This window comes from Poecilia reticulata, linkage group LG11, assembly GCF_000633615.1.
Source record: "Poecilia reticulata strain Guanapo linkage group LG11, Guppy_female_1.0+MT, whole genome shotgun sequence".
Taxonomy (NCBI): Eukaryota; Metazoa; Chordata; class Actinopteri; order Cyprinodontiformes; family Poeciliidae; genus Poecilia; species Poecilia reticulata.
The window spans coordinates 3,792,632-3,807,341 of record NC_024341.1 but is presented as its reverse complement, the minus strand read 5'-3'; the positions used below and the strand labels follow the sequence as shown (position 1 = coordinate 3,807,341).

The window sequence follows — 14,710 nt, the reverse complement described above, 5'->3', positions numbered from 1 at the left end:
TACTTGCGCACCAACACTGAGGCCACAAGCAGCAAAATGAGTAAGAAACAGATCAGATGTCTTTGGAAAGTTTCTTTGCGAAGGGGAAAAGGCCCAGAGAAGAGACAGGAGAATGGATTCATCCCGGACCGGTAGGCGAGTCCCACATTACAAGCCCTCTCTGCGTAACATGTGGCGACCGGCTGCTAATGAGGCAATGAAGCTTCAAGCTGCTTCGCCAGTAGAGACCAGCTGTGCATATAAGCAACACTTTGGGTGTTATCATCTCTCATTACTCTCAGATGGGACCGTCTCGTTGCAGAGAAACAAGCTCAGGGCTCCCGTTAGTCAGTATCGTGAGTTAAAATTTTTACGAAAGTAAAATGTTAATTTTTGTGGTGCTTCTGTATTTTATTTTGAAGGGATACATAAACGTTATCATAGCGACCAGAGTCAGAGCGTTTGGGCTGCAGTTGTGAGTCTTAAGTCTGGTTTAGACGGAAAGATTTAAGAATTGTCGGCCGATTCTCYAAACCTCTGTGACCACAGAGCTGATAAAAGTCCAACAGGTTCGATCGGTTCGTGTGTCCAAGGCAGGAGCAACACGMACCGATTCCAGTMACGAACATCCCGATTCCAGAGGATAATCCAGTAAAACCCCCAACATAGCGGGAATTTAGAATAACCAAACACGGATGACGATGTAGAAGCAATAGTGATAGTTTGTAGAGTCATTTTAAGAGATAAAAGACGTAACAAAAAGAAAAGGCGGTGGATGAAAGGGACGGGAGCAGCTGCTCTATTTGCTGCACTATGACTTGGAGGTGAATATGTTTTTTCATAGTTAACATTTTTAACTGAATAAACATAATGACCTTTAGATTTAATAATAAACATTTCCACATATCATCTCCGATATCCACCGGACTCAGTTTGCGCGATATGTCAGCTGTTTGGGATTCCCCTCTGTTYTTACGTCACCRCGCTTTTTGATTGGCTACCTGTCACATTCAGCAGGTTGTATTCTCGTTCCCAGACTGGAAAAACCCCACAGGTTGTGATAGAAACTCCAAGACAACCCAAATTGGGTATATTCAGGATTTAGCGGGAACACAAAGACAATACTCCCAAACGCTTACACACAAGATCATAAAGCTCATTTGTTAATATAGTACAGGCATCTAGTTTCTGCACAATATCTGGAGTATTTAAAGAAACTCATAATTCTGTTTCACTTTATCAAGACCGTTTTGGACTTGCTGATTTATTTCATCCAGATTCTCCTGAGAACAGAAACCTTTTAATTTCTTCCTGGCTTCTCTGGCAATTTGTTTCCAGGATACATAGGATTTAAGAAATGCCTTTGTCTATTTTGCAGATTCTGCTTCTCTGTACTGCTCTCCTTTTTCAGTTAACTTTCTTGTGCGAGGACCTGAAACCAACTCTTGTCCTTTTGGCTTTTCTTCAGCACACAAATCTTCAGCAGAAAGTCCTTTTTCACTTGGCAGTGACATCTTAACTATTTACAATGACCTAAATGTTACAGTGAAATTAAACTTACATTCAAAATTACTTGCAAAAACACCAGTCTAATTTTTTTTTAATTAGTCCAGTTACCCTTCGAGTAATTCGGCGTAATTTCATAAACGCCAATAACAGTCACGTGACATCATCTCCAAGTTGTTTCCGCGTTGTTTGATCAGTCAATTTCTCACCGAGCGAGCGATCATCTGTTGGAATCAGTTTCTGATGCAAACTTGGATCCACCGCGAAGACAGCTCCTCATGGTGGCGTCGACTACGAAGCAGCGTCAAACTTCGGCCGATGTCCGATCCAAACGTCTCACTGTCAATGGAAGGCGACACACAGAAGCTTCGAGTTTTCACTGTAGCAGCTCCCCAGCACTTGAATTAATTTGCGCGGTCTCGACGGGTGATTTTCAAGGTTTGTTCATTTTCTTTGATGATCATCGGTCAACTCAATCATCTTGATCACCATAGTCATCATAGTCACCATGATTACTTCAGTCACTGTGAAAACTAAACAGATATACAAATATTAGAATATAAACATAAACTTACAAAACAACAAAATAAAACGTACCTCGCTGCTTTCACCGGGGAATGCTAAGTGTTGATAGTGCCAAGCACCTTTGACAGCATTCAAGTCGTTCATAGGTACAATAATTCTGCCAGCTTTTATAGGGCCTGCCCTCATTTAGCTACGGCAGCCCGTGAGGTACATAACACACACACACACACAACTTTACAAAGTGCAAATACAATTAAAACAAAATACAAACCACCAGTGCTCATCAAAACAGACACATATTATTAAACAATCTGCAACAACCTTTAAATAATTTACAATAAATAGTCTAAAAATTTGAATAATTTAGGCAACTTAATTTAAATGATTCACTATCCATTACAGCATAGTTGTATGCTCTGTATAGAGATTTCCCTTAGCTTTGATTGTATATCTCACAATTTTGTAATTTATCATTGTTTATTAAACTCTGAACACTCTGAAAGCTGTGTGGCTTTGTTAATATTCTGTCCTAGAATGTGGTAAGATGTGCCCTTTTTTTTTGAGCACCTGCCCCTTTGTGGTCTCTGCACGGCCCTGCAAGTAATAAATCAGTGGAGGCCAGTGGGCATAATTAAAACGTGCCGGGCAGCAGATGTGCTTAGCAGTCTGTCAGTAACTTATTACTAAGCAGAAAAATATTGTCTACACCGAGAACAATACAGTAAAACTAAGGATTATTTTATCTATTTAAAAAAGTCACATGCCGCAGTAAGGATGAGCAGTCTCAGTATCATTGTAGAGTTAATCATGAGAACTGAATCTGTTGGATTTGATGAGAATTTCAAAACAATATTCAGATAAAACCTTGAGGCAAATCAAAATAGTACCACATTAAACCATCCGTTCATCCATCCTGGTTCCTGCTGAGGATAGTTTCACAATTTCCTGTGGAGAAACTTTGACCTGTTCTTTGCAGAATTACTTTCATCCAGCCAATTTTGTTGGTTTTTGAGTAACATCTGCATCCTAAAGCTGATGCTGCATCTCAAATTTTTCTTTGACTAGGCCACTCCAAAACCTTTGCTTTGAACCAATCTGAGAGAAACTTGCTGGTGTGCTTTGGATTATTGTATTGCTGCCTACTCCAAGTGCGATTGAGCTTGAGGTCACCAACCGATAGTCGGACATTCTTCTTCGAGATTTTCTTGTTGTCACATGGTATTGTTTACTGAAACAACACTTTCTGAAAACTTCCTCTTTCGTCTCATCAGTCCACAGAGCATTTTCCTAAAAGTCTCGGATTATTAGGATGTTTTATTTTCCCAAAGACGGCAAAAGGGAGCAAAGGTAACCCTTTTACAAAGCAAAGGAATGAACAAATTCTGGCATGGAGGCCAGGTTGCCAGGTTCTTTCTCACTGTGGAATGATGAACATCAACCTTAATTGAGGAAATATTCACTCTACAGTACTACAGCTGTCGCTCTGAATCGTTTTGTGACTTCCTGGTTGAGCTGTTGACATGCTTAATTTATCTGATATTAACATTTATTTGAGGGTCTGAAACAGGAGTGTGGCAAAAACCAGGAACTTTAGAAACCTGTAAGGGGAAAGTCCTCTTTATCTGCATTTTCTATGGATTTAAAGGTGTTAGAATCGAAGGTTTTGCCTTCATACTCTTGCATGTGTCTGATCTCATTCAAGCTCTTGTGTCTGTTTTATGCTAATTAAATCAGTCTTATTTGCTGCTGGCATAATGAATTAAGACTTCTTGAGTCAACATATTTTAGCAGCTACTTTCCCCATCAGACTAAAAAAGTGTCTACTTACACTTCATACTTAACATTATAAAAACTGAGTGACTATAGAGTAAAACCCTCCTGTCTCTCCAGGAAATGACCAGGATACTACAGTGTCTTTATGCTTCCATTTGCATTTGAGCAACAGACGGATATTGGCATTAAAAGCTTCCTCGCTCTCCTGGATTCGTTTCATTCTTCCAGTTTCTTCTCGTATCAGCGTTGCTTTGGAACGGAGGAGTTGCAACGAGAAACGGGACCATTACACAAAAAGAAATGGTCAAGAAATAAAAAAATTTTCAAAGAGAACCAAGTTTCTGCGAAGCCAATGTAATAAAGATTGATTTTTTTATTTTTTACCTCTGAAACAGACAAATGTTGCTGGAGTGGAGGAGTCTGTAGGAACCCGTAGGAGAAAGAAAAGAAACAGCAGGCGCATTGTGCTTGTGTCAGGAATGTATGTCTAATCGCCTTTGTTTGAGCACATGGTAATGACTGTAAGGTGGAGGTGGCTGCCACTTTGGATCGTCACACTTTCTCCCTCATAAACTGTGAGCAGTAATCCTCCAGAAAGATCAGACTGATTCCGTGCACCATTGGAATGTTTTTAGGAACTTTAAGGCTGAAAAATGCGCCGCGAGCCAGACGAGACGAGAAGCATTCCCAGCTAAAGCGTAATCTCAGTCACAATCTCTCAGCACATCAGAGCCCTGACTGTTTTTGAGGACAACGCCCGGTGGAGGGAAAGAAACTCTGTCTTGGCATGTTGCTAGGCGATGCATTAATATTAATGCTGTCTTTTTTCAGAACGTGTTCTTGTCTCTGCCCCCCCTTGGGAGAAACTGAGGCTTAAAGATATCTCCATCTCACTGATACTTCTTTTATCCTGCTTAAAACTCATATCAAAGGTTTTAATTACATTCTGCTAATGTAGTGCTGCCGAGCTTTGTTGAGGGAGTCGCAATTGCCCTGAGTTTCCGGTTGGCTCTGTTGATAAGCTCAACTTTGTTTAATTGAAAAATGTGGACTATTTTCTCGTGTTGTTTGAACCTGCGTGCAGGTTGAGCCTAATCTACTCAACTTCATATCTGATTCTGAGGCAGGCTTCAAAAACCTGAACGAAGGGAGGAAGAAACAGTGCAATGGCTCTTTTTTCTTTCTTTCTTCACCTTTTTGAAAAACATTTTACCCAGAGGAAGTAAATCTGTACTGTTGTCTGCCCTCTGCCTCACCCTTTCCCTCTGCTAGGCTTTTAGCCTGGAGTCTTTGTCTGGGACCTGGATGCTCCTTCCTGCTGCCCTCTCTGCAAAACCATTTTCCTGCCGCTGAAACACAGATGTTATCCATCTGATTAAACGTTCAAGGTTACGTCTCCCAATACATCAAAGTCCCACCTCTACTGAAAGAAGCAGCGTGACAGCCAACAGTTTTGGTAGCCTGGAGGTGCAAGTGCCGGTGTCCTCCCATTTATTTTGTTTTTTCACTGACACCCTATGTGTGCTTTGAATTAAAATTTGTCTTCATGCAATGTTTTTGCTTGTGTACCTTCTTTTCTGCAACCAGATTTGCCAATGACAACATAGTAGAGATCCTTAGTGCTATGGTAGCTGAAAACAAAACCTTTAACAGTACCGTGGGAATCATTTTGTTTCTCAGGTGCAAATAAACTGGTCACAGTTAACAGGATGATGGACGGAGCTAAATATAAAGACCTATCAGATGTTGCTCAATAGCTCAGAGTTCTAGCCAGCATGTTTCCTTAACTTCCAAATAAAATCCAGTAAATTCAATAAAATACTTTGAAGACTCAGACCATAGAGTACACCAGTACCTCAATAACTGACAGAAGATTACCAGGTAACTTGTCTTGCAACATAATGTGCAAACACCTAAACTTCTACATAAAGGAGCTGGTGATTTGAGTCACTTTCCCACACTATGTGGGCATGGTGACAACACTTCCTTTAAAGTTTTAAGAAGCTATAGAAAGTTATTTTATAGACTCTTGGTTATTTTGTCATGGTTCTGGTAATAAAATTAGTCTATTCACGCTACTTAAGGAGAGCTGTGGTTTGAGTTGTGGACATGACAAAAAATATGCAGTCAATTGAGATTTAGTAAAAACAATTTCCAATCTTATGTGGGTTTAGATTGTTATTGGCCTCTTAACGGTTTACAATTAGGACATAAAAATACATTGTCTTGATTGGCTGATGTCTTACAGGGATGGACACTAGTAGCAGATAAATTATTAGAACTGATTCACATTAAGTTTTTAATTTCTGATGCCAGACTGAACGCTAAAGAGCTGTCACCAACTCGTACTAGACACCTTACAGACGCTGAGTTTCTTGTGCTGGTAGGACATCATGTCTTAAATCAGATGGCTAATGGGGCAACATTAAGATTTTCAAAAAGGTACACCTCTAGAGTGTTCAATGTGCTAGTGGACACGTTCAAATGGTCAATAGAAGGTGTACGTTTTAGTGTCAGAATTTTCGTTGGTAACGTGAAGTGGAAATTAAAGTCTTGACTCTCGAGTGATGGTTGTTCTTTCCTTTTTTCTTACTTCTAGAGATAGAAAAAATCCAGAGAGATGAGGGGAAGGAGGAGGAGAAGTTCATTGACGTTGTCATCAACAAGAACATGAAACTGGGCCAGAAAGTTTTAATACCAGTCAAGCAGTTTCCTAAGGTAAGTGACACTGCAGCGCCACCAGAGACAACTCCGACAAAGTGACGTGTACAGATGGAGAATCTTGGATTGTGTTATATTTAGATAATGAAGCCAGCTCAAGCAGGACTGCTTTTGATTCCACCTTCTTCCCAACAGCCACTTGACACTTTCTGACGATATTTTATTTCATTAGATGCAGCACGTCTGCAACGTTGTCGGCTGACAGAACTGGGGTACAACTGAGTTAAGATGTTACTTCCTGTCTTGAAAAACTGCAGACATTTTTTAAACACTCACATCATGTGAAAACATGATGTGAGTATCTACATGAGTATCTACACATCATGTAGGTACATGATGTGAGTATGTCACATCATGTTCAAGCTCATGATGTGACCTTGGACAAAGGTTTTTTTTGCCTACTTTAAAGTTAGTTGACATGCAGCTGTAAATAAAGAACAAGACTCAAAGGTGTTTTCTCGCCTTATCTGTCAAGTAGATTTTTTCCTAAAACTGAAACATATTTTTATAGTTTAAATAAAATAGTATAAGCTTGGTTAGCAAAAAGAAAAAAAACCCTCCAACACAATCTGTCACTAGTAGCGGGTTGAAAATGTTCTGTTTTCTAATAACCGTTTGCAACGTGAGAGCATTTTGAGGGACAACAGTGATTTTACAGAGAGCACTTAAACCTCACTCGCCATGAAGAGCTTTCACAAGCACTGGAGTTCTTTAGGCCCACAAGCTTATTGCATGACAAGGATTTCCCACTGGGAGCACGATGGGGAAGGCTGGTGTAAAAGTGAGAGGGCTGCTCTTAGACAGGGGACATCACTCAAGTTTTCACCTCAGTTCTCCAGGGGGTCAGACAGCAGTAACCTGCAGTACGTCAGTGAAGGGGAACGAGGAGGGAAACGACGCATATGGACAAAACTCTGAACCTGTATCACTAGCTCTAGGCTAGGTCTCCAAAGTAGATATCCTCTCCTCATTATAACTGAAATAGGATGCAGAGCATAGCTATACCACCCTCAGTATAGCATATTAGTTTGCAAACGTTAGCAATATTACAGTTGCAATAAAGTAATTGGATAATATCTACCACCATCACATCATTGGGTATCTGCCAGTAACATAGAAAGATTAAACCGCCTGAGGTAAATTACTGCAGTATTTTTTTTTGTCTGCATGAACACATTTTGACCACAAGCTACGCCAGCCTGCCACAAATATTTTTCAAAAATGTCTTAACATTCCATGTATATTACACATCTGCTGCATTGTTGTTTATTGCATGGGAGTTACTCAAATGTCACATCAGTGACCCTATAAATGATTTACTGAACCTTCTGTAGACTATTGCGCCACACGGTCAAGGTGGCATATTTATATCCCAGTAATGCCTGTTGATGCATATTGTACACATACCAAGAGTTAATTATGCATCATTTCACTGCTTTGGCTCCTAAATACCAACATTTGCATGTTTGGTACTGTATTAAAATTAACTACCATTACTGAATTTTCTTACTGAAATGGTAAATAAATTCAGACATGATGGTGCTCAGAGTGGCTCCATAAAGCAGCTTCCTGACCTACTTTCTTTTTGAGAACATTAAACATTCGAGAACATCCATCATATGTCTATACACATGCAGACACGGTTAATAATACTCATTCTTAGCGATACAATACCCTCTGTTTTCTTTTCTTTATTAATTCTATGATTTTATTTTCCTTTCATTAATGTAATGTATCACACCATATATTTTCCACTTTTATATTAAATAAAAGTTTAAAAAAAAAACATTTGAGAACATCAAAAAAAGGGAGGGAAAACTAGCTTACACCCTTCATCTCAATTCATGTGCACTATCCAAAATAAAGATAGTTCACATGAATTGAGATGAAGAACATACAGAATTATTGCATGTGATGTGATGGGATTTTACAAGATGTGTCTCAGTTCTTCATATTTACAAACACATATGATGCGTACAGGGTGAGAGACAAAAACGTTTCAACAGAGGCTTCAGTCTGATCTGTTTTTCTTTCTTTTCTTTATCAGATTATTTACATAATTTATCCATCAATCCGTTTTCCATTCCTAGTTGAGCCCATTCAGGACTGGGAGGTTTGCTTTATCATCATATATGACTAAATTCAGGCACCACCAGATCATTTTATGGACAGACAAGACAACTTTACTGTGACTTAAATGCTAGACGCTTTGTAGTTCAGTTTTATCGAAACAATGACGATATCCAACCAAACACCATCATTTCTTTTGATACATCTAACTACAGTGCTTCCTGCCTGGATGTAAGCCATTGTTGTTTGAATTGTGTTAGCAACCCTGTGCTGTGTTCTGCACACTCTGGTTGTAAACAAGTCCCAAAATAGATTTTCAAAAGGCATTCAGAGAGTACGAACCTGCCTGGTGTAAAAGTTGTCTGTTGACGACAAACTTTAAATCCATTTATACATCAGAGGATGTCATTGCCAAAGAAGGTTTGGCAGTGTGTCAGGGAATATGGATTTCTTTTTAATATTTATTTTTGTGTCCTAATGTAATGTTGGTTCCTCATTAAAATGTGCTAGCCCCCTGCCAAGACTGCCATTCGAATCTAGCAAAAATATATATGCTATGCTGAATTATGTTGCTAAAATAGATAAAGGGCAGAAAGACTTGGGGAATTAATCTGTTGATCTTTTTTCCTGTCGAAGGTGTTCCCAGCACTGTTTTTTTGGTCCCGTACTTTCATCACTGTTGGCTTGAGGACCGACTTGAAACAGAATAATTCCAAAAATATAATTTCAAAGTCAACAGTTTAGTTGTTTCTTGGTGATGATGGCCCTTTAGTCACTCGCATTCAACATGTTGTGGAGCTCAAATTAATTGTCCGAACTAATCCTGATGAGCAATGACTGTTGCGCGACACGCAGTGTTATCTGAGGCTGATCTGGGTCTCCTAGGTTCACTGCTAACCCGATTTGCTTTGACAGCTTTGATAAGTAGGGCCACTAATACGCTGTTTAGAGCTTCAACAAGCCACCGAAGGAAGACAAATTCAATTTGTTCGTTCTGACAGGTAGCGGCGGCAAGAGGGATAGGTCTGACTTGAATAGGTTTTTCTCCTGAGCTGTGAGCATCACCTCTTGGCTTCTGGCATTGAAGTGGCACTGGCATTTTCCAAACAGCCATTTAGAAGAAGTTAAATCTATCCTCTAGAAACATGGCTGTTTATCAAAAACGAAGCGGGCAAGGACACCATGCGGCTCGTGCTCGGCTGCCAACTGTGTGATAAAATAGAGAGTTGATTTTTTTGGGGGGGATGAATTTGTAGACTTTTAAAGACATAGGAATGTATTTTTTATTTTTTTTTGTATTTTATTCTAGAGTGTATATTAAATTCTTTAAACCATTAAAAAAAACATATCCAGAAACCATTTAAACTCAGTACAGTAGAACATAATCAAAAGTTTGATTTTTTTTAACTAATTAAACTCAAAAAGTGAAGCTCAGATATTATAGTGGTACATTTCTGTAAGCTGATTTTTTTTTTACATATTTTGGTAGTTGCAGTCTACAGCTATCCCAAAAGTAAAAGAAAAATCTTAATAATACACAAGAGCAAATCAATAAATGAATAAATACACTTTTCCATACAAAAACATCTAATGACAATTAGGTCTTTGAGAGTACAGCCTACCAATACTCACCATAGTTATCATAGCAGGTCTTGGTACTTTGACACCATGTGGGCAGGTGCCAAGTCCTGCTGGAAAATGAAAACAGCTTCTTCATTTTGTCAATAGAGAGAAGAACAAATGGCTGCAACACACTGGACCAAAACCAGGATCTGACATGAACCAGAAAACCAAAAAAGTTGGATTGCCTCCTCTGGTTTGGGGTCAAGTCTGTGAAAATATTGTTTGGAATAAATAGTTCTTTAACGAGTCTACATTTGCATTCTAACCACCTTTGCAAAGCTATTCCAATTTTGACTATTGTTGAGGAACTAAGACCATTTTGCCTTTTTTAAGTTCGGTTGCATTGTCGGAGCGTATCTACATTCCCTGGATCTCTCCTGAAGAGCAGCCTTTACACTGAAAGAACAACAAGCTATTAGTGAGTTACACGGAGTCCCACTGGTTTATTTCCTGTTCCGACCGTGGGTTTTCTCTGCTCTTGGAGTGGTGATTTATCCCTCTGCCGTCACTCTGGTCCTGCTGTCCTCAGCACAATTACTCCTTACGAGTGTGCCTTCCTGGGGAGATGCAAAAATATATTCAGCAATTGATGAGAAGATGTCAGATGTGCTCCTTTTCTTTCCCCGGCAGGCCCACCCCTATTCAGGTTAAATGTGAGTGATCATGCAGCTCTTTTACTTTTGCCAATGTTTTTGTAATGATCTATATGAATATATGTATATATTTTTTTTCCTGTATATCATTTGCATCCGTGTTGTTTTTCACAACAGAGCAGCAGGAGACAACTTGTGATTAAACACATCCGCTTATATTTTGGTGATTACAGAAAGCCCAATCCTCTAACATAAAAAAAAAATCCCTGGCAGGTTTTAGTGAATCACATAATCCCTCATGATAGCAGAAACCTAACGCATCAATCACGGCAGATTTTGATCGCTGATAAAAAAAAAGGCAGGGATTACAGTCCTTTGTGGAAAAAAGACTGGCGTGTTCGGAGGATTGTCTATAGAACAAGGTGTGTGCTGATGCTGACTTACTGGATGATGTGTTCAAATGTTCAGATTAAACCTACTCTCTGACATTTACTGCCATTAATCAAACAAATACAGCGCAAATCTGCATGATCTCTTTTTAAATATCCGGAAACTGAAAGGAGCTCTTGGCAAACATCATTTGTCCATGTCACTAAATTATCAGTGAAACAAACGCAATATTAGTAAGGAGCTGTTGCCATGGGAGATGTAACGTTCTGAAGGCACCTTATGGATAGAATTAGATGTGAATTAAAGATTCAGCCATTTCTCATACGTCACTTAGTCTCCATAAACTATATTTTATGAGACTGTTTAACCATCATACTGTCTTGTAACAGTCCTCGTTTAAACTCTGTCCTCTATACCTTTGGGTTTTTGCAAGGGTGTAACTAGATCTCGTTTCAGGGGTTAAGACTCTAACATACTTCATCCGAAGTGGCAAAATCGACTCTCTTTAACGTAGACACACAATGAACGCACAACATTTTACAGACCCAAATGACTACAACGGGAGACTCAAGGATTTCTCAAACATTCACAAAAGAATCAAAGCAAAACTCCTTGTATGTTTTTGATGAGGGAATAACATTATAACATTATGTCAAAAGAGTCGATTTTACATAATATTTCAGATTTAGAAGACATTTTATGAAAACCAGGATAAAAAATCATTTTGGCTGTGTTTCACTGCAGGTAAAACATTGCTCAACAACAACTGTACATCACAACAATGCTGCTATATGCGGTACACAATAACAGAGATGGTGACTGGAGTTTCAGTTCCAGTTGCAAAAACGAAGATTTTTGGCCTGGAATTGAACGTCTGCGTTAAAAAACTTGACACTTGACTTAGACTCGTTCTCTGAGACTCAATTTTTAATCATCTCATGTCAACAGGAGTGAAAGTAAATCAGTTTATAAGCAACAGACTGCAGCTCAGACAGGTGACGAGCTGAGCTGTGTTAATTTATCAGCCCGTGACGTTTAAAGACAGCAGACAGTTAATAACGCATAACAATCTGTTAATGTCGAATGTAAATGTAGAAGATGGTTTCCTAATCATCTGACTCAGAGTTAGGAGAAAATTAAAACATCTTAACTGAAGGAGGACAGTGTGAACACATCCGTAAACAGATACTATCAAAGGAAAAGCACAGACAAAACCGGTTCTAATTTCCCTCATTCACTTTTTCTTCTTTTATATACGTAATGCTGGAAATATGCTTTATCAATTCTTAAACTGATTTAAAGCAGCTTATATCAGGTTTTGCCTGTTCAATCAAATATTAAAAGGTTAAAAGATAACTGCTGAAGAACATTAAAACACTAAAGAGCAAATGTTAAATATTCATGTGTTAAATTAGGCCTAAGGACAAAACAGAACAAGGTTTTGATTCCTAACCTGCAGCGATGCGCTGCTATAGTCTGTCTGGATTAGAAAACTCTTCCTCTCATTAGAGACTTGACTTGAGCTTGAAAATGGAAAAAAAAATATTAACATTTCTGCACAAAAATATTTCAAATTGTTCCAATTTCGGTCCACCATAATAATATATAATCAATAATCTATTTTAGTCGTATACAGGGTAATAACTGCTATTGTTGTCATCAACAACAACACGTTGCGCTGTTTATTGCCATCAATGGCATCAGCCTTTAAATCTGTTGCTGATGTCAAAACAGCTAAAGGGCTGCATGTGAATATTTATGTGTGGTCCTAAACAACATTAAGAACTGACTTAGAAAGAATTCTTTTTTATTTTTTTATTTGAGATTTTAACATAATTGCACATTTATATCCTCTTAAAAACAAAACGGTGCAATACAACAGGCCTGTCATAATAACAAATTCTGCTTGTTCCAGAAGTTATCGCGATAATCGCTAATGTTGTTTTGAGACCATTATTAAGTTACTGTAAAAATGCAAGAACACATTCTCAAAGATCAATAAACTTTAAATGCTAATGAACATTTAACACCGGAACTGGAAGACATTTAAAATATCCAAAATTAAAAAAGAACTTAATAAAATGAACAAAATTGTCCTTCAAGAAAAAAGAGCTATTTGAGACCAAAGCACAAAACGGAAGACTTTTATCATCCAGTTTTTGGTATAAAGAGAGAGAAAAGGAGCTAAACGATAAATTATGCTAATGGAAATTATTGAGTTTCTTTTAATTTGCCATGCAATTAATTGATTTATTGATTATTAGCTCAGTGTATATACATTATATATATATATATATACACATACATATATATATCTTTTAATGTCTGTGTTTTAATTAAATATAACAGTAAGAAGAGCCACATATACACACTTTTTACTCCAAAACATATCTTGGCACAGCCATTCATTTAAACGTTGCTCATTAAATTTATTGCTGAACCCAAAAAAACAACAGAAATCCTTATAAAATTATTTAATATTTTTAATTAAATACAAAAAAAAGAAGCCCAGAGTAGATTGAACTTTGTATTTTTGGTAGTTGTTGCAAAGCGTTTCGACACCGCTGGGATGGTGCCGCAACAAGACTCTGAAATATTGAATTAGGCACTTCATTTATAAGATCAGACATAATGAACTTGTGTAAATAATAAAGTAGGTTACTCAGAGGATATCAGAGGGAGAGTTTCCCAGCATTAAAGCCGATCGCTTGGTTTGTGCAGAGTAATGAGGAACTTCAAACCGAGACTGCTGGGACATTTTCTTTTTTTTTCTCTTTTCCCTTCACAGTCTCTGTTTCGGTGCCCTTAACGGGAAACTTATTGCAAACAGAGTGAATATCTGCCTGTGTTCCCTTCAAATTCACCATCTTTTTTCTGTTTTCCTTTACTTCCAAAAGTGCTTATTTTTATTCCCAAGTTGACGTGTAGTTGACATGGCTCCTGCGCTGTGATGCGGGGAACAGCACGGTGTTGCTTTGTTCTCCATCAGAAAACAAGCTTTTCTGCTTGTTCGAGCATTTTTACCCATCGGCGAGTTCGCCGCTGGAAGTCAGCAGGCTGAGATGTCTCCACAAACAATCCCGGGCACAACATCCCATCTGCAGCCTGTCAGGCGGACGGGATGCGGTGGGCAAAAAGAAAAAAAAAAAATCTGCCGTGGTGCAATCTAGCCCTTGCAAACCATTGTTTGAGGATAGCACAGCTCGGCGATCAAGACTGTGTCCAGGTGGAAATGATGGATGCACTGGACATAAGTTGAACTCAGAACATTTCCTGATAACCCCTGATGCCTAAGCGCTTTTGTACAGAGCCCTCCAGGCAGGGCCGTGCAGAGACCACTAAAGGGGTAGGTGCTCAAAAAAAAAAAAAAAGGGGGGCACATCCAACCGTATCTTAGGACAGAATATTAACAAAGCCTCTCAGCTTTCAAAGTTTAATAAACAATGATAAATTACAAAATTGTGAGATATACAATCAAAGCTAAGGAGAATCTCTACATAGAGCATACAACTATGCATATGTAAGATATT

The 14,710-nt window shown here is 38.5% G+C and overlaps 1 protein-coding gene across 1 annotated transcript in view; it reads left to right on the top strand.

The window, feature by feature from the left end:
- Positions 1-14,710, top strand: part of khdrbs3 (KH domain containing, RNA binding, signal transduction associated 3) — a 150,247-nt gene that overhangs the window by 60,408 nt on the left and 75,129 nt on the right. The window contains exon 2 of the mRNA XM_008421354.2: positions 6,383-6,501. Within this exon, the coding sequence (XP_008419576.1) occupies positions 6,383-6,501 (119 nt within the window). The remainder of the gene's footprint in view (positions 1-6,382; positions 6,502-14,710) is intronic.